Source organism: Rhodnius prolixus, unplaced genomic scaffold (assembly GCF_049639745.1).
Source record: "Rhodnius prolixus isolate KJV_2025 unplaced genomic scaffold, Rpr scaffold_14, whole genome shotgun sequence".
NCBI classification, from domain to species: Eukaryota; Metazoa; Arthropoda; class Insecta; order Hemiptera; family Reduviidae; genus Rhodnius; species Rhodnius prolixus.
This window is the reverse complement of record NW_027411594.1, coordinates 6,115,758-6,141,194: the sequence shown is the minus strand read 5'-3', so window position 1 is coordinate 6,141,194 and position 25,437 is coordinate 6,115,758. Positions and strand designations below refer to the sequence as shown.

At 29.8% G+C, this 25,437-nt stretch overlaps 3 protein-coding genes across 10 annotated transcripts in view; 2 read left to right on the top strand and 1 right to left on the bottom strand.

The window, feature by feature from the left end:
• Positions 1–8,961, top strand: part of LOC141451749 (protein gooseberry-like) — an 88,527-nt gene extending 79,566 nt beyond the window's left edge. For 7 of the 8 annotated variants that reach the window (XM_074123395.1, XM_074123394.1, XM_074123393.1 and 4 more), the window contains 3 exons: positions 478–641; positions 1,262–1,415; positions 1,513–5,491. In XM_074123395.1, the coding sequence (XP_073979496.1) occupies positions 478–641; positions 1,262–1,415; positions 1,513–1,757 (563 nt within the window). In that variant the 3' untranslated portion in view covers positions 1,758–5,491. Of the gene's footprint in view, positions 1–477; positions 642–1,261; positions 1,416–1,512; positions 5,492–8,568 lie in introns of those variants that run through there. The other variant, XM_074123388.1, reaches the window with a different exon arrangement.
• Positions 8,962–9,888: 927 nt separating this feature from the next.
• Positions 9,889–14,034, top strand: LOC141451757 (uncharacterized). The gene is made up of 6 exons (XM_074123405.1): positions 9,889–10,061; positions 10,178–10,335; positions 10,421–10,680; positions 10,759–10,935; positions 12,106–12,218; positions 12,299–14,034. Exons 1-6 carry the CDS (start codon positions 9,968–9,970, stop codon positions 12,601–12,603), a joined length of 1,107 nt encoding a protein of 368 aa, XP_073979506.1. The 5' UTR covers positions 9,889–9,967; the 3' UTR covers positions 12,604–14,034.
• A 3,625-nt stretch (positions 14,035–17,659) lies between these two features.
• LOC141451760 (protein LSM12-like) lies at positions 17,660–25,243 on the bottom strand. Its single transcript, XM_074123408.1, has 5 exons — positions 25,057–25,243; positions 24,471–24,604; positions 20,941–21,050; positions 19,378–19,507; positions 17,660–18,137 (listed from the first exon to the last, which is right to left on the bottom strand). Exons 1-5 carry the CDS (start codon positions 25,175–25,177, stop codon positions 17,898–17,900), a joined length of 735 nt encoding a protein of 244 aa, XP_073979509.1. The 5' UTR covers positions 25,178–25,243; the 3' UTR covers positions 17,660–17,897.
• Positions 25,244–25,437: the final 194 nt, after the last annotated feature.

Here is a 25,437-nt window from a genome sequence, read left to right as displayed (position 1 = left end):
TCATTTAAGAACCCCTCTAAAAGTGCCACTAAGTATAATTTTCGGTTTCATCGCCTGTTCTGTATCAGAAGGCATTATAAGCATTGATGATAGAAAATAAATTAACCAGAAGTTGCTGATATTCTTATTTAAAGCTAAATTTTCATTAAATTTGGCGTGCTAATTTCTTGTATTGTTGCCAACAATCGCAAGTTCATTTTCATTTTCAAAAAAAAGTGAAGTTCCATAGTTGCATCGATAAGTACAACTTGAAAACAGATTTCCGAATATAATATAATACAGATACATTCAGGTACTAGAAGTGTATTGTATGGCACGTTTAATCTTACCTATTTAAGATAAAATTATATTTGTCAATTAAAAATTATTGTAGTTACTGGATTGTTAAAATCCAGGCATTATTCATTCCAGATCTTTTATACGTTAGGGATTGTAGTTTTATTAAATTAATTATATTTATTGAAATGTGAATGTCAGTAGGTGAAGCTAATGGCGGCTACGTGGGCAGTCACGTGATGGGCCCCGTGGACTCAGACCGTGCAGCCAGTCCTGTACAGAACTACGGCCTCCAAGCCTACCCTCCGCCACCTCCTCCTCCACCGCACACCGGCTCTTCATCTGCAGCGCTGCTCTCATCTCAGGTAAGTCGGCCACACGCGGCCAATTCTCTTATTTAGTATTTAGTAAATCATTCTACTCTCGTGCCTGTTAGATTGTTAATTATATATGGTCGTCCGAATGTAGCGTGACTTTTGGCCAGATGGGTTTGCTTTAATTAATGTCTAATTTTTGGGTCTGAGAGAAACTAATCATCTGAATAGATATAGAGGGAAGAAAGATTATTTGCAATTCCAGTTGTAATTTTGTATTTGTTTACTTGCCAAGCTTCGATCTAGAGACTATTATTTTTAGGTCTTATACTTATTAACAATTGTAATTTGATTTACATTGTGGGTGATAACATTAAAGCAGATCGCTCATATTACTCCTCGTGCTATTCTCAAGGTTCTAACTCAATAATATTTGTCAAACTGGGAATATTTTATCCACATTAATTCTTTCCAACATTTTAGTTTGTAAATCTTTAAACGGAAACCTATTCAAACCCCTTAACTCCGGCTTGAGAGTTGCTCTAAAATGTTTGCTCCTTTACATATATATAAAAAACCATTCGTTGGGAAAGAGAACTATGACGTAATGGTGAAAATTTTGTTTCAATTCTTTTTTTATCAATTTTAATTACGCCTGATCTTGTAATTAGATGCAGACAATCGGCGGAGGAAGTGGCCAGCATCTCGGCAGCGTGTCACCCGGGCTACTGACCACTCCTGGAAATGTATACTCCATTCCTATTAGTCCTGGATCTATGCTGTCTCCGGTACCAACAAGTTTATCTCTGATGGGAACTAGCACAGGTTAGATGCGCAAAAAACAACTCTTTTTTTCCTTCCTAAATCTTTTGATAATGTAAAAAATTACGTTGATGGTAATTCATGGATGTAATTTCTACAGGTGGTAGTGGAAGTGCTAACGATAGTTTAGTAGTGAGTTCTGGCAATGAGATGGTCTCCTTGCACAGCCCAGGAGGCAACAACGGAGGCAGCACAAGCTGGTCGACTGGTCTGGGAAGTGGCGGACCACATCATTCCAGTCCAGGACCTTTACTCAGTCCCACGGGAACCAACTACAGCAACGCTCCGTCCACTGCATTTGTATCGTCACAGCATCGTCCACAGCCTTTCTACACATGGTACTGACCAGCCTCTGAAAGTAGCATGCTAAGCAGGTAGGTCCCTATGCTAAGAGCATCTCACCATAGGGTTTATCTGTAAAAAAAAAAACCGTTAGTGCGCATTGCCTTACTAGTAAATGTTTTTAAAATGTTACTGATTTAAAGCATATTCTTCCTGAGTTTTGTGCAATTTGAATACCTAACTGGAGATTTAGTGCCTTAAAAGTAGAGGTCTTTACATTTTTGAAATGTAGAAGTGTCCGCTCAAAATAGAGTTAACCTCCTACAGATTCTTTGAAAATCTTCATTGTTTTTTCTTATTTTCCTTCCTATAAAGAGAAGTTGTTAAGGTAGAATTACAAAGAAGTACTCTTATTTGAGTTGTCTACATAAATCTTTCAAGTTAACGTTATTCATCTATTTATGTACAATTAGTAAACTAAACGTTAAGAAATTCCTAGGAATCGTTTTCGGGAATACCTTAAGAAAACTGAGAAATGTAATTCAGAAAAGCGATATTCCGGTAGACTAGTTTGGACCAAAACCTTTTTGTAGCATCCATTAAGAAAGTGAATTTATTACATCTTAAATGAACTGAGTAGTCTAAGGTAAAAAAGTTATGGATTTACTTTTCAAACAACTTCCTTCCCCTGAAACTACCTTTAAAAAAATTATTTTTAATTTGTTTTTTGTAAACAAAGATTTAACTTTTATTTGAAACATTGTTCAAACGCATTTCCTGTTGGATTTCAGAGCTCAACATTTCAATTGTTACACATCTCTTTGTTGTTGTACTGTTAATCAGTTTGTAAAGTTACTAGGAAGAATATCCTTTCATAACAACTATTTGTTACGAACAGTAAAAAAGGATAGTCAAAAAACAATTCTTATGGTGTTGTAACTTATATAATTATCACAAAACAAGCTATTCACACTGCCGTATTGAAAGATATTATTCTCTAGGTAAATCTTTGTTGAGACCTTCCATAGTTACAGTGTAGTTTAGTTATTCAATTAAGCAGTTGATAAATATTACAAAGAAAAAAGTCATTTAAAATATTTGCCAATGCAGATTTTATTAAATCCTTTTAAGTACAACATTAGATCTTTTTAAAAAGTATTTAAGGTCCATAACTTCAAAATAAACAAAAACAAAGATGTGTTTACATTGTAAAATCCTAGATTGCATGCTTAAGGTACTGGGTCTAATTTAAGAAATGCCTGAGTCATTCTTTTATACCCAAACTGTTATAAATTGCCACCGTATAATGTATTTTTAATTGTACTACGAAACCAATGAGTGCCTATACTCTGTCTTTAAAAAAACAAAATGTTACCAACTAAACCCCAGTGGATTTACTAATAAAAATCGTTTATTTTAATTAATATTTATAACTTTTTATAAAGATGTTTATAGAATAAGGAGTTTCAGTTTATATGTAGTTATAACTCTTAATAGGTAAATAGAGATTTGTCTGATCGTGAACTTTGAAATGAAGGGAATTTCTTTTTTGTCTCCTAGCAACGGTGTTTAGTAGAACGCAGGTTATAGTTAGGTTTCTTGGATGAATTATTCGAAGTGCAGGTTAATTTATTTTTGACGATTGATTTCTTACTTAGTATGTTAAAGAAATGTTTTATAGATTAACTACAAACACTTAAAGTAATGTGTTATTAGTAATTAATTAATTTGGTATAAAACTAAAACATGAAAATGTTGCTATTCTTGAATCATGAAATAATAGTAGTGTTATTAATGTGGAAATGTTTTATTATATAGTCTACGTTGTTATTCTCGAGCATAGGAACTCCTACTTCGACGTATCTGTATCCAATTTACTTCAGTTTCTCTTATTTATGGAGCACATCAAGAGTATTTACTCACAGTATCCATACCATCTAGCGAAACATTAACTAGGGAAAACAAATTAAAAATATATTTATGAAAGATCTATTTTTGTTTGTTTAGTTTGAATTACACCGTTTTAAATTACAATATCAACGAACACATATTAATGATGTGATATGAACGTGAATAAAGTGACCAATATTGTGAAGTGTAACTTATAAAAAGTTTATTTTATGAAGTAAATGATTGGATACATATAATAATCAGAAAGAGGAAGTAAAAGTAAATTTAATTTTCTCTTTACAAGACAGGCGATAATGAGTGGGATGTACATCAGACAAATTGGAATTTCATGCTCGAGAATAACTTGGCATTTTTAAAATCGTTTCACAATCATCATTAGCAAATCCTTCCATTCTATGTAGTCTCCATAAGTTGCTAAGGTAGGTTTGACAAAAACAATTGTGTTTCATTACATTTAACAGCATGTAAACCCCTTATTGTGTTATTCGTATAGCTTGTTTGTTTTCAAATAGTGTTCGCCCCAAATATACAAAAAACATTTTTGTTTTCTAATATCATCTTAGGCAGAGTAGTGCCTTTGTCTGATTTATTAGTTATAAGGGCTTAGATTTATGGTTAGTTCCTATCTTTTACATATTGTACTAGAGTAATTGCACATAATATAACTTGAGATTTTTCGCTAATGGCTAAGACATATAACGACCTAGGTACACTTGGACATATAGGACCCTTTCTTTCTTGTAAATCAGGATTCGGATAGATTACATAGCTCCACTTGTATTATACTTTACCCTCAGCTATACAACAATAGCTCGATCCCGCAACAATATCTCCTTACTCAATTACCCATATCATACACACGTTTATTTGCTCAACTTAGGACAATTAATAAAATACACATTTCCAATAAGATTAAAAAATAGCACTTACAGAATAAATTTAAACAGTATTTATTTGTATTAATTTATACTGTACCCAATTGTATTTGAGACAGGACATGAGTCCTATAAATCAAATAAATAAATACTACCCATTCCATCTATAATTGCACATAATATTGACTACGAAGTATTCCACTACAAAGGTTGATTAGTTTTGGGGTAGATACAAAATATTTACATCATATAGATAGATACTAACCAAAATTCTAAAACCTGAAAATGAACTAAATAGAATTTGAAAGTTTTGCGTATTTTTTTATTTATTTATAACTGCCCAAAACTCAAGATTCCTCAAAGTAATAGCTAATTAATTTAACTTGATACCATTTTTTTTTTTTTTCATGTGAGACGTATCACTTTAGTTAGTTGGATATGTAACAGATATTTTAAATATCCTATGTATACTTGTTATAAGGTACTGATGATGATTGGAAAACTAATGTTAACGTTGGCTATATAAAAACAGTTTTACACATTATAATTGACTCTTAGTAATATTGCCCTTGTAGGGAATATATAGTACGTACATGATCTGAAACTCCTCCATTTGTATATATATACATTTACTTGTAAATAAAGTTTTATAAAGTTTAAAGATTAATTGTATTTTACAATTAAATGTAATACTTATGTTTTTACGACATATTGTGCGAAAACATACATTATGAATCGTTTATAGTTCCTATCTTGAAAAACACTGTATTTTATTTATTTACCTTTAGTGTTTAATAAATTGGTATTCATTAATTTCAAATATAATTAATAAAAATGTCAAATTTGTAAAAATAAAATTTTTTATTATTTAAAAAAAAAAAGTTTTCGAAACTACTTATTTCTTAGTAGACTAGGTGTAAAAAAGTAATTATAATAAAATGAATATTTATATATGTAGATTATATGACTAAACAGTGTATTTTTTGGTTAATAAATCATTCAAAATATAAATTTTGTATTTTAAGAACCCTTATCATTAATGTTTATATTATATTAATCAAAAACAATTTAATAGATTATTTAATTATTTACAATAAATAGAAGTGCAAGTCTTATTTCTTTCAACATTGATTTTATTCAAAGAATAAAGAACAAAGAAATGAAAATAGAAAAAGAAATAATGGACAAAGCAATAAATTATGTGAAAGGTACTGCAACCTGGGTGCGATTGAATGAACTAACTAATGAATTCTTTTTATTTTCTTGTTTTTTCTCATTTAATTGTTGTAATTAGCTTTCTTTAATTAAATAAAACTTCTGTTATGTGGTATTATGTTTGTATTAATGAATTCTAATAGAATTAGTAATTAATAAATTGTATTTGTTTAAAAAAAAAGCAATAAATGAAAGTTCCTTCGATAGAGAGCATTTTGACATGTAGTTTATATAAGTGAGTTAATTCGCAGGGTGGGAGGGTGGGACGTTCAGTTTTTTAGTTTATTTTTTAGTTTATCATAAATTTCATTAAAGAACCTTATGTTTGTTATAATCCTCTATATAATTATTATTACATCAATTTTCTTTCTACCTTCTAAACTTCACTTTTATCTAAATTTAGAACATATTATTTGGAGCGACTGTCCATTAATTGATAGATGATACTAAAGGGGATTTTGTCTTTTTGATACATTCTCAGTTTATTATATCAACCTTTCTAATTATCTTTTAACTCCCTTTCGAACATGTTAGATAGATTTGTACACTCTCTGGTCTTATAGATGGTACTGAAGGAAATTCTTTAATTACAGTTGTAAATATTAAAGTCTAGTAGGTACTGCTCTCGAGTGGTCATTTTTGGAACTAAAGACTTATTTGGAGCGACAGAGTAGATGATACTCTCCTCTGCAACACAGATGATACTCAAGGAAATTCTTTATTATAGTTTCATAAATAAAAGTCCATTAGGTACTGCTCTCTGGTGGACATTTTTGGAACTAAACAATTATCACAGACTCATTTAGAGAGAGCTGCGACAGCGAGATGTATCCCCCCTCGCAACACAGATGGTACTGAAGGGAATTCTGTCTTACAGTTAAGTAAATAGACGTTCAGTGCATTCTAGTGGCCACTATTAAAACTAGTTTTACATATAAGTACAGTAGGTGCTGCTATCATGTAGCAATATTTGGAACTATTTATTTTTACTTTTATTCTGATTTAAATTTATTTTTACAATTTCAACAGTTTTTGAATTCATCCTTCACAATGTGATTGATTAATTTCTGAGTTTTCACAGTACTTTTTTTTTATAAGTTTAATAAAAATACTGACTCTATATTAAAAAAAGGAAATAAATTAAAATGTTTTTTTAATTTGTTATTTTTTATTCTGCAATCAATTATACATTTTTGCTTTATTATAAAACATATAACATTGTAGTAAACAATCTTACATTTAACTAGATTATAAAATAAAAAATGAATAACAAATTTTATAATTCTATTAAAGACCTAGGAAAAATTAATTCATAATAAAGTTTTACTATTTTTTCGCTAGATAGATGTTTTCTAACGTCACTTTCATGGAAATACCCTTTTCAGGAGAATACGTGATTACATTCGCTTAATAATAAATGGATAATATGCGATTACCTGAAATTCATTTTAGGATGAGTGGTTGAATGATCCTCTTATGAACCAGAACGAAAATAAGTAAAAACTGAAGTGCAGAAGTACAGCTAGATTAAGGGAGGAGTACCCAAGGACAACTACGAATGGCTGCCAGGGCCGAGAGACGAAGACGCTGAAAGTGAAAAAGGAAACTACATTAACTCTATGGTTTACTTACTAATCATTAATAGTTATTACTTTTATGAAACTATTTTTGACTGAGGCTAATACATTGAAGCTGAAGTTCCAAATGTTATTAATATTCACAATCTTTCGGAACTGCCTCAATCAACAATATAATAAAAAAACAAATATTAAAAAATTGTGCAAGATGAGAACTGCAAAAATAAATAAATAATTGAGTGGGCTTCATAACCAAACTTACAGTTTATATTATTAAGCAGCAAGTCTGAAGTAATGTTCTGTCGTAACGCTTAAAAAAGTTTCAAGCACGAAAGATAGCTGAGCTATAATGCTTACAAATTATTATACTAAGCTTATAATTAAAAATATCACTTTATCTGAAAATATAGGTAACCCTAAATCATTGAATAGTAAAACAAAAAAATGATTGCAAGGACTTAAAACATTATTTTAATGTTACTTGCTCAATATATTCGGAAACAATAAATTACCCATCAATTTAAACAATATTTTTACCATAATTATCAAAAATTATGAAAAATTTTATTGTTCCGATAAAAGTTTTATTAAGAACTGTTGGTTAATCCAAAAATAATAAAAATGAATTTCGTGAAATACAAAACATGAATTCTACATACCTATGCGATCTAGCGGAGAAACTAAGAACTATTTATTCTTACGTTGTTGTAGACTTTGCCGGTAGATCGCTCTGAATAGTTTCTGCCACTTGGAAGAATCGTCATTTTCATATGCCTGCAATTTAAATTTTTATAATTGAATTGACTGTGACTTTTCCCTACATTTTTTTAAATATTATACTAAGTATACGTTACTACGTTAATAACATGGCTACTGTAGCTTTATCTATTAAACTTATCACTTTTAAAAGCTAACGAATCTTTGTTCAGCAATTTTAATTTACTTTTTCATTTAATGTTAGTTTCGCCATAAGAAAACAATTTTTCATTATATTTTCTTGAAAGAAAAATCTAATTTAGGGCAATATTATTGAAGAAAGTTCAATAATTATCCATACTGCGTTTGGGTATCACTTATTACAGTAAATTCATTAAATGTAACTGAGTTAAAACTGCAAGCTTAATATGTAAATTTTATTTATTAAAGAATTTAAACCGTTTTATCAATAATGAATTAAAATTCCATGCATACCACATAAGGTTTAACTGACATTTAAACTCTCTTTCAAATAATTGAATCTTTTCTCATTCTAAAGAGAAAGATACAATTTCGGTGATAAAATGGTTTTATTTTCAGTTATAATGCTTAAGACGTGTTAATGAATGATAAGACTACCTGATGAACAACCGCTTCAAAGACTGTAGTCTCCAAAATTTGAAGAAGAGTGGTAGTCTCTTTATCTTCTACAAGAGAAATGGATGCGACTCAACACAACATAAGCGGACGTATTGCTTGATGAAAAGAAGGGCCTTCAAAGTAATAATCATTGTAGATGAAAGCTGTGCTGTACTGGGGCTTCAAGATGGCAAAGGGATGAAAGATCTGAATTCAAAGAGAAAAAAACAAATTAATACCTCAAATGATAATTTAAAATGAATTCCTACTTTTGTAATTTTGTAGCTCTAAGCATTTTTTTAACTAACCTTTTTTTCAATTATTTTAAGCCTGTTTCAACCAAACTATGTTCCATTCGCTTTTAAAGCAACCTTTTTTTATTAAAGTAAATTTAAAAAATGCGAATATATAACTTATAATTGACTTACCAATTATTATTTAAAACGTAGACTCAATGCTGAACAATTTCTGAGATTTCTTCCTTCTTATATGTTTCTGAGTTTCATCAAGATTCAAATGAAGATTATTTAGGTCATTAAGCTTTTTATGTGAAGACAAACTACAAGTCTCCAAAATAAGAAAAAAATAATCTAATTATAACTTCTTTTAGTTGATTTCTAAGATCGGACGAAATCTTTGAATACTTTTACAAAAACGACTATAAATAGACGAGTTTAATCAATTCGTTTCATAAAAAAGTTGATTATTATTTAAAATTACTAGGTCAATTTGGTTTACTTTTATAAATTATCTGGGCAAGTATTTGGCATTTAGAACTGTGATTTGTGGTCAAAACCTTAAGATGATTTTCTATTTATATGAGGTTTTGCTAAATTCAGAAATTATCTTTGGCTAAATCATAAAATCGTACTTACCAAATATGATTAACTTCATTATGTTTATGAAGTTATTGTTAAAATTTGTTAAATAAAGACATTGAAAATGTCTACTTTCTGTTTTAAATGAGTTCGTAATCAACTCCATTAAAGCAGCAAAAAATTATTTTATTAATAATCAAATACTTTCATAATTCATTGGCTATTTAATTCTTATCCTTTTGTGTAGCTTATAAAACAATAATTCCGAATATAAAATTATAATAAAATAAATATTTTAAATTAATACCTTTCCATCTTGGTTTTCCTTTTAAAATGTAGAAACATAATGTGATTTTCCCTAAACTATTAGTAGATAATTAGAATACTAATCGAGAAAACGCTAAAAACATTCAATGCATTCTATTGGAGTACTCTACGACGAATGGCCACTTGTACGTACGAGGAAGGTTACTTCCACTGTTTTGTTTATGAAGGTTACAAATAATATAACCATGTGTGAAAAATATTTTTAAGGGATTATTATGGAGACAAATATAATTAACATTCCTTACTGGAACAGAAAACAATTAATTGCACCGACAATGATCTCCAGGCAATTAATTTGCCAAAATACAGGTAGATTTTTTTTTCCCCATTGATATTTATTATATTTACAAATAACAGCTCAGCTCACACTTCGTTAGATAGTTAGCCCATGATATAACTACACTTGAAAAATATATGTTTTTAAGCTGAAACGAGTGCAAAATTGTCAAAAATTTTAAAGAAAATTCGACGATCTTTAGAGGAAATATCTTGTTTGGACGTTGATGCTGCTCTTATTTCTAGATTAATATTTAGAATGAAGAAAGTGTTTCGACGTGATAAATTATTGCAGAGTATGCAAAAGGTAAGCCAAAATACGAACTAGATGTATTTTACCTTTATATTTCTGGTTCTAAATTATTAGTTTGAAGTTTTCTTATGTGTTTAAGATTAATAGGTGCCTTACTAGTCTTTTAGAAGTAAATCTTCCTTCTACTATTAAAGAACTTGATGACTGTACACATGAGAATAATGGTCCTACTAAAGAAATGCTACAATGGGCCATGCTATCATTACAACGCTATGCAGCTTTGTTGCATATTTTGATCGCTAGATGTACAACTGCAGTGCCCAATCTTAACGATAAACTATCATCTGGACATCACTGGAACATTGCTTCAATTGTTTTGGGTGTTCTAGGACGATTGTGGTCAGCTATTTCGTTATTTTCCAATGGTAGTCTATATAACTTACCTCAAAAATTTAACTAATATATATTTTTTCAAAGGGTCTTAAGTTGTCATGTCCGCAAGAAAAGTTGTTTATGGTATAAACAACTAGGACGTTTTATTCCAAGAGCACATGAAATGGAAGACAATTATTTGATTTCCTCGCATAATTTTCCTCAGGATTTAGCTACCTGGCTCGAAAATTTATTTCCTCCTACTCAGCAACCTGCAAATAGGTTTGTTTTTTATTTTTTTACAAGAATCTTCTCTGTAACTTCTCCTGCCAATGAACTAATATAGAAGTTAATTACGGATTAACTACATATACGGATTTCTTCATAAGGATAGGCGCACTTCTTCAAGGCAAGACTTGATTAGACTAATTAGCGTTAGACAAGCTGTTTTTAAACATTTACATATTATTTACTCACATTAATCGTGAAAAAAGTTTCAGGCAGTTAAGTAATTCATGTACTTATTTGGTATTGGATAAGTAACCATGAAAAATTAAATATTTGCTCCATACTCGTATAACAGCATGAAAGAATTATTTATAGCGAAGCAAACATCATTCAATTTTTAAAGTGTCGTACAAAATTTGGCTTACGAATGCTGGTTTTATTTCATTTAACCAGATAGTAATGGGTCATTTTCTATTTGGACAAGATGCTTGTACATGAATAATAGCATTGATTAATTCTCCATAACATCAAAGTAGATAAGTGACTGAAACATGTCTTGCCTTAATGTCTGTATAATAATCTAAGCTTCGATGAAACCGATCAAAAATACAAGAAAAAAACTTCGTTCTACGAAGAATAAAAGCATGATAGTATCCTGCCCTGAAGACCCAACCAAGTCTTGTTTTACCTTGACCAACCGATGTGCGCCTACGCACAATCGCTACGGACTTTGGGTGGACATCTAAAAATTGCTTAAGTTGAGTCTTTAAGATAGCTATAAAGTTCCATTGCTGCGTTTATCAGCAGATGCAAGGATACTCTGAAAACTGTGAAACTTTGACTACATATTACCTTAGATTATTACTGCTGAAGAACAGCATTCAGGAAGTCCAGACTTCTCCGGTATCTGTACACATCTTGAGAAAATGGCTTTCACCACATAAGAAAATGCAATTTGATCAGCCAGAAGAATTCTATGTCCTTCAAACTTCTCCATTTTTCCACAGGAAAGTATGTAAGTCTCGTTATTGCTTTTGAGAATCTTACTGTTGGTCATGAAATAGAAGTTTTATTTAATTTTAAACTGAGTTTTATCAATTTTCTTGAAGTGCAGCAGAATTAAAAGATGGCCCTATATTTTTTAAACTTAAATCCAATTCAATTTTGAAACTTAACTTTGGGGATAGCTTAATTTTCTTAAAAAACTTGCTTTACTTTGTGTAGCTGCAGTAGTGCCTTAACGGAGAGTAAAGAAGCTGCAGTGAAATCGGATGATGCTGTAGAAGTTCAAAATGAAGAAACAAAGTCGGCTATGTTTTTTAATGAAGATTTGGGAGGTAAATTCTTATAAAATTATTACCAACATTTGAATTAATATAAATTCAAAACTAACTTTCAATTTTTCTATTGTTTTCAGAAGTAATCTCTCGAGAAAGTTTAAATGATAGTAAAAAACCAAAGCAAAAACTTATGAAACAAATCAAACCATTTACAAGTTCGGCAGATCTGTTGAAATTTATTGAAAGTGAAAAATCACTTAGAAAGAAAGATTTGACCGCTGCAAAGACGAAACATTTGAAAAATAAAACTTGGAATAGATTGTACGAATCGTTAACCGACCTATTAAGGCAATTATATCGGCTAACTGATGAAGAAAATCATAGAAAGCAAGATTTACTGAAGAAGGCTAATTTGCAATTAGCTAATTTTGTAAAAATATAGATTAATACTTAGTATATAAAGATTGACATATCCATGTTTGAATGGGAGTTGATTCTACAGTTCATTCGCGACAAAAATGTTCTCATCCGTTTTTGCCGAGATAATGCTTATTAAGCTACCATTTAAGTGTTTCCATAATATAATGTAACTCCTAAAGAATAACAAGCCTCGAGCAAACTTCATTACAAAAATCGAAATAGCATAACATTTTGTAAAAGATAATGATGTTATTTAGCCTATTTATAAGAAAGGGTATCATTTGAGAGCTTAAAATTAAATAGAAATCATATTTTCAAAGTTCGAAATAACTTCATCTCGATCTCTTTATTTTTTAAGCAATAATCTTTCAACTTATGCTCTTTTGACATCTACGAGTATTTCAAGGGATGGCTGTACCAAGTCATCTTTATATATATACAAAAAAAAACAAAACGTGATAACATGAATCTATGTAAGTCAAAATGGTGAAACAAGGTATTTAAGTAACTTGTGTTAATTTTCTTTTATATACACGCACACAAATCTTAATACCAAAACATTTACTTACTTAAAATGTTTTGACTTAAATTTTTACCTTCTTTTTAAACTAGGTTTACTGATAAAAAGATACACTTGGCATAGCCATCATTTGAAATAATTAAGAAATAAGCTATTGATCTGAAGGCATTAATTGTTGAATTTGAAACAGATATGAGAGCTAATTAATTACGAAGATCTAGTGTTTATTTTTTTTGAATTTTGAAAATTACATTTGCTCTAAAAATGATACTCGCCCAAGGCTTGTGATGCATTTTACGGAGTCATCACCAATTTAATTTTAATGAGAATTATTTGTTAAAAAATTCCGAAATTGAAACAAATTATTTGACCGTGTCTTTGAACTATTTATATTTAGTTGGAAATCTTTTCACAAAAATTTATGCTGAAAAAAGATACTTTTGATCCAATATTGAAGCCAACTAACTACATTAGAAAAATAAGCTTCAAATTCAATAAAATAACACGCAAGCGATGACACCATTTCTTTTCTTTTAATTTATCGTAAAAAAAATAAACACATATTAAATTTTAATTACCTGTTTCAACTATCAATTTCTAAAAACAGCTCTTAGTTAACGTGACCTTACTTCCCCTGGATTATACGAAAAGAATAAATTAAGAAGAGAACATTAATAAAAACTAACATAAATTTAACAGTGCTGTAATTTAAATCCACAATTCATAAATAATATTTTTTTATTTACAAAAAAAAAAAATGATAAAGATCGAAATAACAATTTTTATAGAAAGGGGAAGGAAAATAATAAAAAGGGGATATAAAGTAAAGTAATACCAACAATACAAATTATTGCTTGAGGAAAGTTACAAAGTGTAAGGTTAATTTAAAAAAGTGGTGACTAAATTGAAAAAAAAAAACAAAAAAAAACAAAATGGACAATTCCAAAATTATTGCTGAAGGTTGAGGTTGAAGTACATCTTCTTTTTAAATTAAATAAAAACATTCAACAAAAAAATTTATACTTCTTTTTTTTTTTTAATTTAAACTGAAGACGTTATAAAAAATTAAAAATAAATAAATGGGTCTTCCAAGAAAGATGATCCCAATATGGGATAAAGAATTACTCCTAATACGTCATTTTCTGTAATCAGTTTTTTTTTTATTATTATTTTTTTCCGATTAATTCTCAATATTCTTTTATGTGCTTTTTAAATAGCTTCCTTTTTTTTTACAACATACTATATGTTAATGTTTTATTTTATGTATGTTTCTTTTTGCGACGATCCGTCATTCACACACTTAGGGCAACACTTTGAGGGAAAACTGACTCTCCACATCTTGAAGGAGGAATCATGACATAGTCACTGGATATTATCCCAGTCTACTACGAATAACACTTATTTTGAAAATCCTAATACTCGACGCAATTCACTTTAAGGGCGGCGTGCAATGGTAGTTGAAGTACATATGTGGGACCCACAGCTTATTATTATATTATCATATTCATATATTGGGGGGGGGGGCAAAAATTGGTGCTTAAGGGTACCACAATTGTTCGTTTAGGGATCCGTAAATCTGATTTTTAAGCTTACCCTACTCAATCAACAATCTTGAATGAGAAACACGGTTTAAGCAAGTATGTTGCCTCTCATTTATTACCGAAAAGGAAACACTGTTCTGGAGTTTGCTCATTTGGAAAGAGCAAAAAAAAAAAAATGCAGAGAATAGGAAGTTTTCTTAATACAAGAAAAATCCACAGAGCAACTAAAAAGCTCCGCTTTGTAGTTCCTCTAAGAGTCGGGCTTTCTGCAGTGTTCAATATATAAATTGTAAAATCAGCACTTGCAATAGTGAGTAGTGAATTTACCTTGTCAGAACTTAACTGTACATATCAACTACTTACCTCTGTAGATCTTATATATTGGGTAAGTGCGAAAGGTGTCAAGCATCGAATGTAATCCGTGTAGTTTCACCCGATGGGATGCAAGATCCCCGAAAAAGTATCCAGCCTATTTCACCCTTAAGGATCAAATAATGATGATCTAATAATGATAAAGAGTTCCAATCTAGCTTTCAAAAGCACAGGCGGTTATGAAAAGCTTTGAAACAGGGTTAAGAGAGATACTTTTCCCAATGACTCCTTTCAAGACGGATAAATAATGGCAAACATCAAATAAATAGGGGCTCCATTATTTTTTTCTTTTGCACCTAAGTGTGCCTATTTATTAATTTTGTCTCTTTATTTTTCTTTTTTAAATTGATTTTTATTCTTCATATCTCTTTTTTTGAGATAAAAAAAATAAAAAATAAAAATTATATAAAAATCGTAAAGATCCTTCGATAAACGGTTTACAATATCATGATAGCATAGCGGTTATTCCTTCTTTTAAAATACTTTAATTCATACTTGAAGTTTATTAATTTTTTTAATTAAGAAAAAGTTATTATTTTGTATTATTTCTGCTTTTTTGTTTAATACGTTTTTTATAAAATGTATAAAAAAAAAGTATTTTTCTTTCTTTTTTGTTGTCTCTATATGTACCAAAAGTACCCCTGCATTTTGTTTGTTAGTTTTTCTTTTTACAACATATTACAAAAATGGTAACAATTTTTTTTTTTTTACTTTTTAGCGTTTCACATCTCACTCTTCTTCACTTTTTATTATTATTAATTTGATGTGCTTTATTTTTCTCGCGAGGATGTCTTTTAGGGTTCTTGGTTACTACAGATTTTCTTCTTTCTTATATATAAATATTTCATTTTTCTTATGCTGCTTAAATATTAATTTTTTGAATTTTTTTTTGTTTTACTACGATACTTTTTAACTTATAAGAACCCAACTTTTTATAATTTCTTTCTTTTTTTTTTCTACTTTATAACAATAACATAAAAATAATAATATAATAATGCTAAAAACCACAGAACTCCATTTTTGGCTACGCTATTGTCTGTAGAGGAGAGCAAAAATTAATAGAATTTTTATTCAACATTGAATTGTTATAAAGAAGATAATAAAATGGTAACAGAAAATCGAATAGTTCGACACCAGCCATAATTTTTAGTTAGACAATTGAGTTCAAATTGTCAAAAAAATGTCAATTAAAAATAAAAATGTAATAAACTATTAATTGCTGATTTTGCGTCTACGATTGATTGCCAACCCAACCATGACGATGATACACAATGGATCGTTTGCTCGGGACATTTGCTAATACCTTAGAATTGTAACTTACAGTAAAAGAAAGTTTTTATGATACTTTTACAGCCTGTTCTACTTTTTTAACCACCAGTGGATTTCATTAAAGAAAAAATAATTTGAAAAAATATTCAGTCACTATTAAACAGAGTAAGGAGGTAATCACCGAACTAAAAAAAGGAGTAAGAAATGTTAAGGGCCCACATAGCTTTCTCTTTCTAAAGAATTATTAAAATTGCGCCTCACTTATTTCTTGGCGATCATTCATCAATTTGAAAATTGGTAATTCATTACTGCAGTATAACGTTTTCATACAAAGTTACTGCTGAGTTCATAATTTTAATATATATTAATTTACAAAAACATTTTTATTAATATTTAATAGACTGATTTTTTGTACCTAAGAAGATCAACCCAATTAACTTTAAATGAAACATATAATGCATACTACTTAGAATAAATGCCACATTATTTACCAGTACTGGCAAAAAATTAAGATAAATATTTTTAAATTACAAAAAAAAAAACTACAAAAATATTAAAGAGATCTAAATTAGTAAAGAAAAAAAGTAATTTAAAAAAATCATGTTGAGTTAATTAACTTTTGAATTAATAGTTTTGGAAATATCTGAATTGATTTTTTTTTTTTGTAAACAAGACAAATGTCAATGTAACATTTTCTAATTTCATTTCAATAATTATTAATTAAATAATATTAATAAGAAAACTGTGACGCCTTCAATGCAAAAGATGTTGTTTAAATTATTTCAGAAGAAAATGCTAAATATTCAAATAAAGTTAAGGCAATTTTCTTTTATTTTAATTGAAATAATCGAGCTTCATATTTGAAAGTACGGCCATTTTAATGAGTGTTAGTTATAACTTGAAAAAAGGTTGATGATCTTAGACTGATCTCTAAATAACAACCTACCAAAAAAAAAAAACTTGAGAACTAACATATGGCAATACGACAACAAAATGATCAAGTCACTTCGTGAAGCTATTCCTTTTTCTTTTTTTAATTTATATTTTTAAATCACCTGGTTTCTAAAAATATAAATGTGCCTTTCGTTGATATCCATTCTTTTGGCACATAAAGAATATTTGAACTGAGAGAGAGTTTATTATTGTGATCCAATTTCACAGTCGAAAAGACTTAAATAAATAAATAATAATTCACGTATTTAATTTTCTATGAGAACTGAGCAAAAAATTGGGGAATATAAAATTGTATTTTCGATTTAAAGTCTTTCTAGACTTTGTTAATAGAAAAATTGGTGTAAAAGACAAAATTTTGTGATTTTTTTTTAAAAACTTTTGGCAGCTAAATTCTAATAGAACACATTTAAAATTCTCAATACTTTTTCAATTTTTTTTTTTTTTTTTTTTTTTTTTAAATTTTAGGTTTTATAAAAAATATAGTTCAGATTACAGGATTATAGCTGGTGTCGAAAAACTACTTTCAAGTATACATTACCCGAAACAAAAAGAGCTGTATGAAGTTGCATCGGACTAAATAAAGAATATTGTCGACTATTACTTAAAATGAGAAAAAAACAAAAGAAAAAAGGAAAAAAAAAATACGTATCCTGTGAATGTCTACTGACTATTAGCGAGCGCTGTTGAGGGTGTAGTTGAGCCGGCGGCCGCCACAGTAGCTGTCATCCTAGTGTTGTTGTTGTTACTGTTGCTGTTATTGTTGCTGCTGTTTGTGTTGTTATTGATTGTTGCTGAAGCGCTACTGCTGCAACTACTATCCCCGGCTTCTTGCTGCTGTTGGCTACTAGTTTGCTGTTGTCTTAATGTATTTAGTTGTGTATCTCGTAAATGTTTCTCAACCTGTTTTCACAATGATCATTAAAATTAACTTAAATTGTGAATAATTAACGAGTGGAAATATGATATTTCTATTAAAATTCAAGTTTCTGGCAAAGAATATCTATTTTATCAACCCACATGACCGACATTACCCCTTAACATTCACACAATGTACGTAGGCCCTGCAAAAATTAATTGACACGTACTGGGAACTATTTGGGTTTGGCGGAATTAAGTTCAGAGTAAGTAAGTAGCCTTTCCTAACTAACGCGGGCTGGAGAGGCATTATGTCTTCTTTTTCAGAAAGTATGTGTAGTTACGGATGACAGAGAAGAGTATAACCTGCCTTGAGAAATGTTTAGGCACCAGGAAAGGTTATCTCAATCTCTCGGCTCTCTGATTCCTAAGTGATTGTCTCTAAAGAACTTTGTTGATTAACATCTGCACTCCCAAAAGCCCTCTTAAATTCTTAATCTATCGGGAATGTGCATACGTCACGCAGGAGGGGTTATCCCAGGCTGTAGCTTCTTTCTCTTCCTAGTAATTTCCAAGTGAACCTGTGTGAGTGTTTTTATTACCTGGGGATACTTCCACAGCGAGTGATCTCAACTACCACCAGAGAGCAGGCAATAACTCTATTTAGTCTAAAATGTGTAACTATATTTGTTTTTATATTTTGTTAACTCAAAAGAAATTGTAATGAAAACAGGTAAATAAAGTTTTTTTTAAATGACGTCCACAAGCACGAGTGTTTTTTCTTACTCGTAGAGCGTTTTCACTCTCATTCAAAGATTGCTCCAATTAGATTTTCATAGCATATGACTTTTGGGTTGTTAGAAGCTATATTGAAGTCTACTCAAACTGATGAATCTACTTTTGAAGTTGAATAAAAATCACTAACCTATCAGAATCAAATATGTACATACTATGCTAGTAAAATATTTAAACTTGCATTTAATAAGAGACTTTTTTTGAGTTACTACCACAGAACAATTTCAGTTCTTAGCAGTTTTGAGATTATCAATTTTTCACGGTTTTTAATGTTCCAGGGAGTGCAATAATTTTAGTATGTTTTAGGGGAAGCATAATGCTATGTGGCCAATAACCCTAGAGAAGTTGCTAAACCACTTCTTCCTGCAGCTAAATTAGCGACTTGAAAGATCAAACTATGAGAAACTAGAATTTACATTATTAAGTTTTATAACAAACTTTATGTAAAGAAATGAATTGAGTAAAAGAAAAAAAAATCAAGATTACTTACAACTTTACGAATATGGATAAACGCTTTACTATGAATGTCCCCCTTGATATTGTCAGGTGTATATGGAGGTGTGATTGTTACCTGATTCATTACTACTATGTTAGGCCCCTGCCAAGTTACTTCGTTTATCCTAAAATGAAAAAAAAGCATTAACATTATAATCTACTACTACATTATTTTAGTGGTATATACCCTTAATAGGGTATAAGAAAAATTCATAAGAATTATTAAATTCTTAATAAATTGAAATTATTTTTCTATGAGAGGAACATTTTATTTGCAAAAATGAAGAATAAAAATGTCAGAGGGGCTGCTCTACTGTATCAAGTTAAGCACTTATCTGTCACAAGGGAATTTTACTTAATAAAGAAAACCCAACATTTATATGGACATTAAATATAAGGGAAAGAAAGATTATTTCCTATTTCAGACATAAATTATACTGATTTGTTTTAATGCCCAGCTTTAGTCCTGGAGGTTAAAAAACAATTTTTTTTGACTAAAAATTGCAATAATCTTTCTTCCTCTAAAGTCACTCAAAAAAGATGTAAAAACATACTAAAAATTCACTTATTCACAAAATTTCTTCGTTAAATGTAGAAACTGGGAATCGATAATGTCTCTTTCTTCGATTTAAATATTGCACTGTGATCTAAACTGATCTTGTCGAAAACATCAAGAGACGAAGTAAGGATAGTCTTCCGAGCCTCAAATCATTTCTTATCAGCTCAAAATTGCGCTCACTAAACTCTTCCCTGTACCTCTGGGAGATACTAGTTAATGTATTTCCAATAAATAAAGCTGTGCTTTACTTTAAATATTATCTATCCTTTTTCCTCTCTCACCGTACCTCATCCTTTGACAAGTCCTTCCTAATACGTGCTACCTCTCTCTGGAACTCCTTGTCTTCATCTGTCCGCTATGCTCCTACCCTATCCATCTTTAAATCCCGTCTATTCAGTTATCTACTTTCTATTCAGCTTCCTCCGAAATTCTAATTGTTTTAATTTATTTCCTTAATTTCTGCTGTTTTATTATTTTATTTTTACTTTCATTTTCACTTATTATATTTTCACTTTTTGTAAATACTTATTTATTTATTTTCTGTTTAATCATAGGCCGAACTATTAAGGCCTCTATTTGTTCCTGTATTTATTCTTAGGGGACAATTGTCCCAGAATAATAAATTTCTTTTCTATTTCTATCCTTGCTTTGCGCCGTGGGATCGATTATGTACGGTTGTTTTTTTAAAAGCCAATGCGTTCACGTAAATAACGGGGACCATCATGATCATCCGTTGGGTACACTTCTTCGGAACACGTTTAATTAAGGTCTGAAATAAGACTTCGTAATGGCGTGGTTTACTCTATTATGCCATCTAGTCCCAAGAAGCGCATTGTTACAGTTAGAGCAGCGTTTCGTTCATTCTGCCACATTTGTCTTTCAGGCGTCATAAACTAACTTAAACGAATATAATTGGGTGAATTTGATGCCGTCATAATATAGGAAAAATATATTCAATTTATACGGAACCAATGGCAAGTATTAATCAGGAGAACTCACGTTTTACTAATAGTATTAAAGAGCATCATGCCTTCCTGTGTAACACCTGCTCTGATGGCTGCTATTAAGCACCTCTTCTGTTCGATATTCGTTCGAACTCTATTACTTATCTGGAAAAAAGAATAAAATATATAAAATGAGAGAAGCTTCTAATTTCCTAGAATTCTAAAGGTCATTAAATATTTTGTTTAAAAAATTATTAACATTAAATTTAAATTTCAAAGCATGTAGAAAAAAGCACTTCATTGCAAAATTCATCCTCCAGACCGGATAACCACGGAAAACCTCAATTAATTCAAACATAAATGAAAAATAGTCATTAAATTAGCTTTATTTTGTAATTATGAATCTGTATTTAAAAAAGAAAGATATCGAAATATCTTTTTAATTATTACTTTTCAAACTAAAACTAAAAATGAAGTACAAAATGAGTTGTGTTTACAACAAGGCTTGCACGTCATTGAATGCTTTTGGAATAGACAGACGAAAATGCTTATACACAGTCATTCATATTCATATATTATAGTTCTACGAAAGGTGCTCAAGGCAGCCTCTGAGAGGCAACATTTCTTTGCCAATTAACTGTTATCCTATCCATTTTGTTACAAATAAAATATAAAACACAAAAATAAAAAATGTTAGCCTTTTCCAAATACAAACACTGACAAAGATCACCAACTTTTAAACAACATCCAGTCAAAAAGAAAGTGGATTGTAAACCCTTCAACATCAGCATCTTTGTTTTCCTGTCAGAATTTATTATCAGTATGTCAGTAAAGCTCTAAGTGAGGCAGCCTCACTTCATTATTTTTTTAAATAAACTGTTGTATCCATGCTTGATCACGTTACTGAAAACTATTTCAGCAGCAATAAAAAAGAAACACTGCATGGAATAAATTTATGTTACGGAATTATCCAAGCAAACAACAGCTATCACTCAGCAATGTTTTGTCCCCGCATTCCGCAATAAAAGTAGTCATTTTTAATTAGCACTATAATTGTTTTGAGAATATTTTTTGCAACAATACTGCATTCGCTGGACAGATTACCTCACAGATTAGTATTTAGTATTTCATCCATCTTTTCATATAAGAGAGAACATCCATAAAATACTTCAAAGTAATAAATAATACTTGATCATTAGGACATATTACTTAAATTCTTAAATCAAGTTCAACACACCCTATTCCAAAAGCAGGAAAAATGATTTAAATATTTATTTTTTTTCCTTTCTTTCTTCGTCCCTGAGAGTAGAAGTATCCTAGGGAAATACACCAGCTCAGTGATACATCTGTAGCTATGTATCTATTTTTCAAAAGGGCGTATCCAATCTTCTTTGGTCACATCATATATCAATGGTTCCAGTTCTAGCAAGCGTTGTATCGTTCCATATCGAAATATGATAATAGAATTTGACGAAAAAGAGAAGCCCTTTTCAAATTTATTTTATTTTTTTTAAGATCGAAGTGTATTCGACTGATTAGCTATTCCGAAACTCTTCTCTTTGAAGGGAAAATTCGGTGAACGCATCGAATCGACTAAACTTACTCCACGCTTACACATATACAGAGAGACTTCACACTATGTACCAATACTAACACTGAATGAATCTACGATAGATCTTTGAGATTTAAATAAAATTAATTGAGATAATAAAGATAATTGACAAAATACGATATGATCGCCTGTAAACAAAATCAAGTTGTTAACTGTATGAAATTTAATACTACCAAAACAGCTTCTACTTAAAGCAGATGGCCCTGGTATTTCAAGTTTAATGTTGCACATTCAATAACAACATCAACAATGCAAAACATTGATGTTGCATTTTGAATAACATAAAAATGACCAACCATCTTCCATTTAAAAATGGAAATTTTGGTCAATTAAAATGAATGTGCTGTAATAAACTATTTTAAAAATTATTAAAAGTGGACATGTGCTAAACTTTGTAAATTTTTCTATTTACTAACTTTATGTAGATTTAATAAACACATGCGGATTGAAAACCCTTTCGAATTTACTACAAACAATTTAAAGTAGGTCCTTATAAATAAACCGTAAAAGATACAACGAAAACAAAATTCATAACGCAAAGTACTAGTACTGTAAGACATACTGTCCACACTCAAAGTACTCACTGCCGCTAAAGAACGTTCTGCAAATCATCTTTAAGATTACATGGTGTTCAACAAATGAACTTTTTACATGATCAAAGAATTAAAAAAAAAAAAACAGCGAAAGCAGTCTTGTCATTAGCATAAGATCATACATATCAGACTAGTTCTTTCAATTAGAGTAACTCCCAAAACTCAATAATTCCTAATTCTGCGATGATCGATCAGGTGTCTTAAGATATATGCCAATACGACCAAAGAACTCTTGGGAATTGCAACTCTTAAGCAATCTAACTCATGACAAAGGATAACCCCAAACGCTGATATGACGGCTAAGATATTTTTTTTTTATTGACTATTTCATTAAGCGCCAATAAATCGCGACCAACTACGTCTATTTAAAAAAGGGAGGTACAGAAATTTAATTTTTAAAAAAGATTCTTACAAAATTTCAAGAAAAATTCCAAAATTTGAAGATTTTCCTAAAATCGGCATTTTTTTAACAAATAAACAGATTCTGAGAAATAATAGACTCAATTTTTAATGTCTAGTAGCTCCCAAATTTCTAGTGCGAAGACTGAAAGAAATTCTAAAATATGTTCTTCCAACGTGCCAGTGAATTAAATATTGGATTGAAATCTTGAAGAATCTGAAAGATGTAGTAACTCTCGCACATACACCGAGCTTCCAACTTCTCGAAGAACTTCAAAGCTATTGCTCTGGATTTATATCATCCAAAAATACCCATAAAATTACTTTTTTGGGGGGAGGAAGGGCGCATCGACAATCAGGTTATTACCGCCTTATTATATGATTAATCTACTAAATCAAAATAGGGCCTGCAGGCTAGTAAATAGCAAAAACGTGTCTATAATTCCTTCTAAAAAGAAAATGTTGGAGCCTCAACAGATTCAAAATCGTCCACGTTTATGTTGGCATAACATTAACATTGATAGTGTACTTTAGAATAGTTTTGTTTTGCTTGTAAGTGCATTCAATAAATTAATAAATTACTAAAAAAAATTAATTAATCACAATTTCACTGATTAAATGATTAAGACTAAATAGTAGTTATGCCAGTAAACTGCAAGGCTAAATTTCTGAAAAGTAACCACCTACAAATCAGATCATTCACAGGTACCTAAAATCAATAGGTTCTTAGTTATGAGAGAAAGATATATATAAAAAAAAAACAATGTAGCCTATATTAACGCCTACTCAATGATAATTCTAATAGGTAATAGTACGCACTGTCGTAATATGAAACGACTAAGGACACCTTTAGTTGGTAGAAATTTTATGGAAAAATAGAACGTCTAGTCAACGCATGGTTTTGAAAGGAAAAATTAAAGAAATTAATTATTTTAAAAAGCATAAAACAGCAAATAAATTATATTAAGAAAACAACTTTACCCTCTGGAGATTCAGTGGTTTGGTTGGTTCAGGGGGCGTTGTAACTTCTTTCTTTACTTGTACATCGCTTACTAATGAAAGATTTACTATATAAACATTGCTACAACTTGGCCTATTATTCGATGCAGGGCATTCTGATTTACTAATTAAGGAAAAAAATTAAAAAACGAAAAAATTCAATCATAGGCACATTTTTAAAAAATTAATAACAAAAATTAAGCATTTAGTTTTTTAAAAAATGCTAACAAGGAAATATAAGAAATAATTATAATGTGGTACTTATATGACAATAATTTATACATAAAAACATTAAATTAGAAAAGTATAAAACTGATATAAAATACATATAATTTGATATTTATAGTTTTAATTAAAGAATAAAAATACATCAAATAACATTACTATAATGAAGAAAATATGACAACTTATTTAAAAATACACAGCATTCGCGAACGATGTTCATATTTTTAAAATTATTAGTTTTATCAATGTAATCAATTAAAAAGTTGGAACGGTAATGCCAGCCAGTAAGGCAGGCATGTGACATTGGATAAGATTCATTTTTAGTACATTATTTAAAGGATACTTAATACCAACATTTTTGTCTGCGGATCAAAGGCTTGTACTTCTCCTTCAATAACTTTATTGTAACATGTTTTACAAGCTACAATACTACCGATAGCAAAACATTCACTCACGCCAGCCATTTTCTACATTACAACTGCTGCTGTCTGCTGTCCGTACGTATTGCCACTACTATGAGCAAAGACCATTATGATAACGTCTGCCCATAGGGTTCGATAACCTGCAAATAATACATTTTATTTTTAGAAAATTAATTTAGAAAGTACTAAAAATAAAAAATATTTTTATAAATGTTCTGGGTTTTTCTCTAATATTGTGTTATGACTCTAAAAAAGAATTTAAAAATTAAAGACTATTTATTAAAAAATAATAATTTGATTTA

Coding starts and splice junctions, on each gene's coding strand:
- LOC141451760 (XM_074123408.1), bottom strand. CDS start 25,177: ATGGCTGGCGTGAGTGAATGTTTTGCTATCGGTAGTATTGTAGCTTGT. Junction 21,051..24,470: donor AACCACTGAATCTCCAGAGG/GTAAAGTTGTTT, acceptor TCTTTTTTCCAG/ATAAGTAATAGAGTTCGAAC. Junction 19,508..20,940: donor TTTAATACTATTAGTAAAAC/GTGAGTTCTCCT, acceptor TTTTCATTTTAG/GATAAACGAAGTAACTTGGC.
- LOC141451757 (XM_074123405.1), top strand. CDS start 9,968: ATGGAGACAAATATAATTAACATTCCTTACTGGAACAGAAAACAATTA. Junction 10,336..10,420: donor TATTGCAGAGTATGCAAAAG/GTAAGCCAAAAT, acceptor TATGTGTTTAAG/ATTAATAGGTGCCTTACTAG. Junction 10,936..12,105: donor ACTCAGCAACCTGCAAATAG/GTTTGTTTTTTA, acceptor TACTTTGTGTAG/CTGCAGTAGTGCCTTAACGG.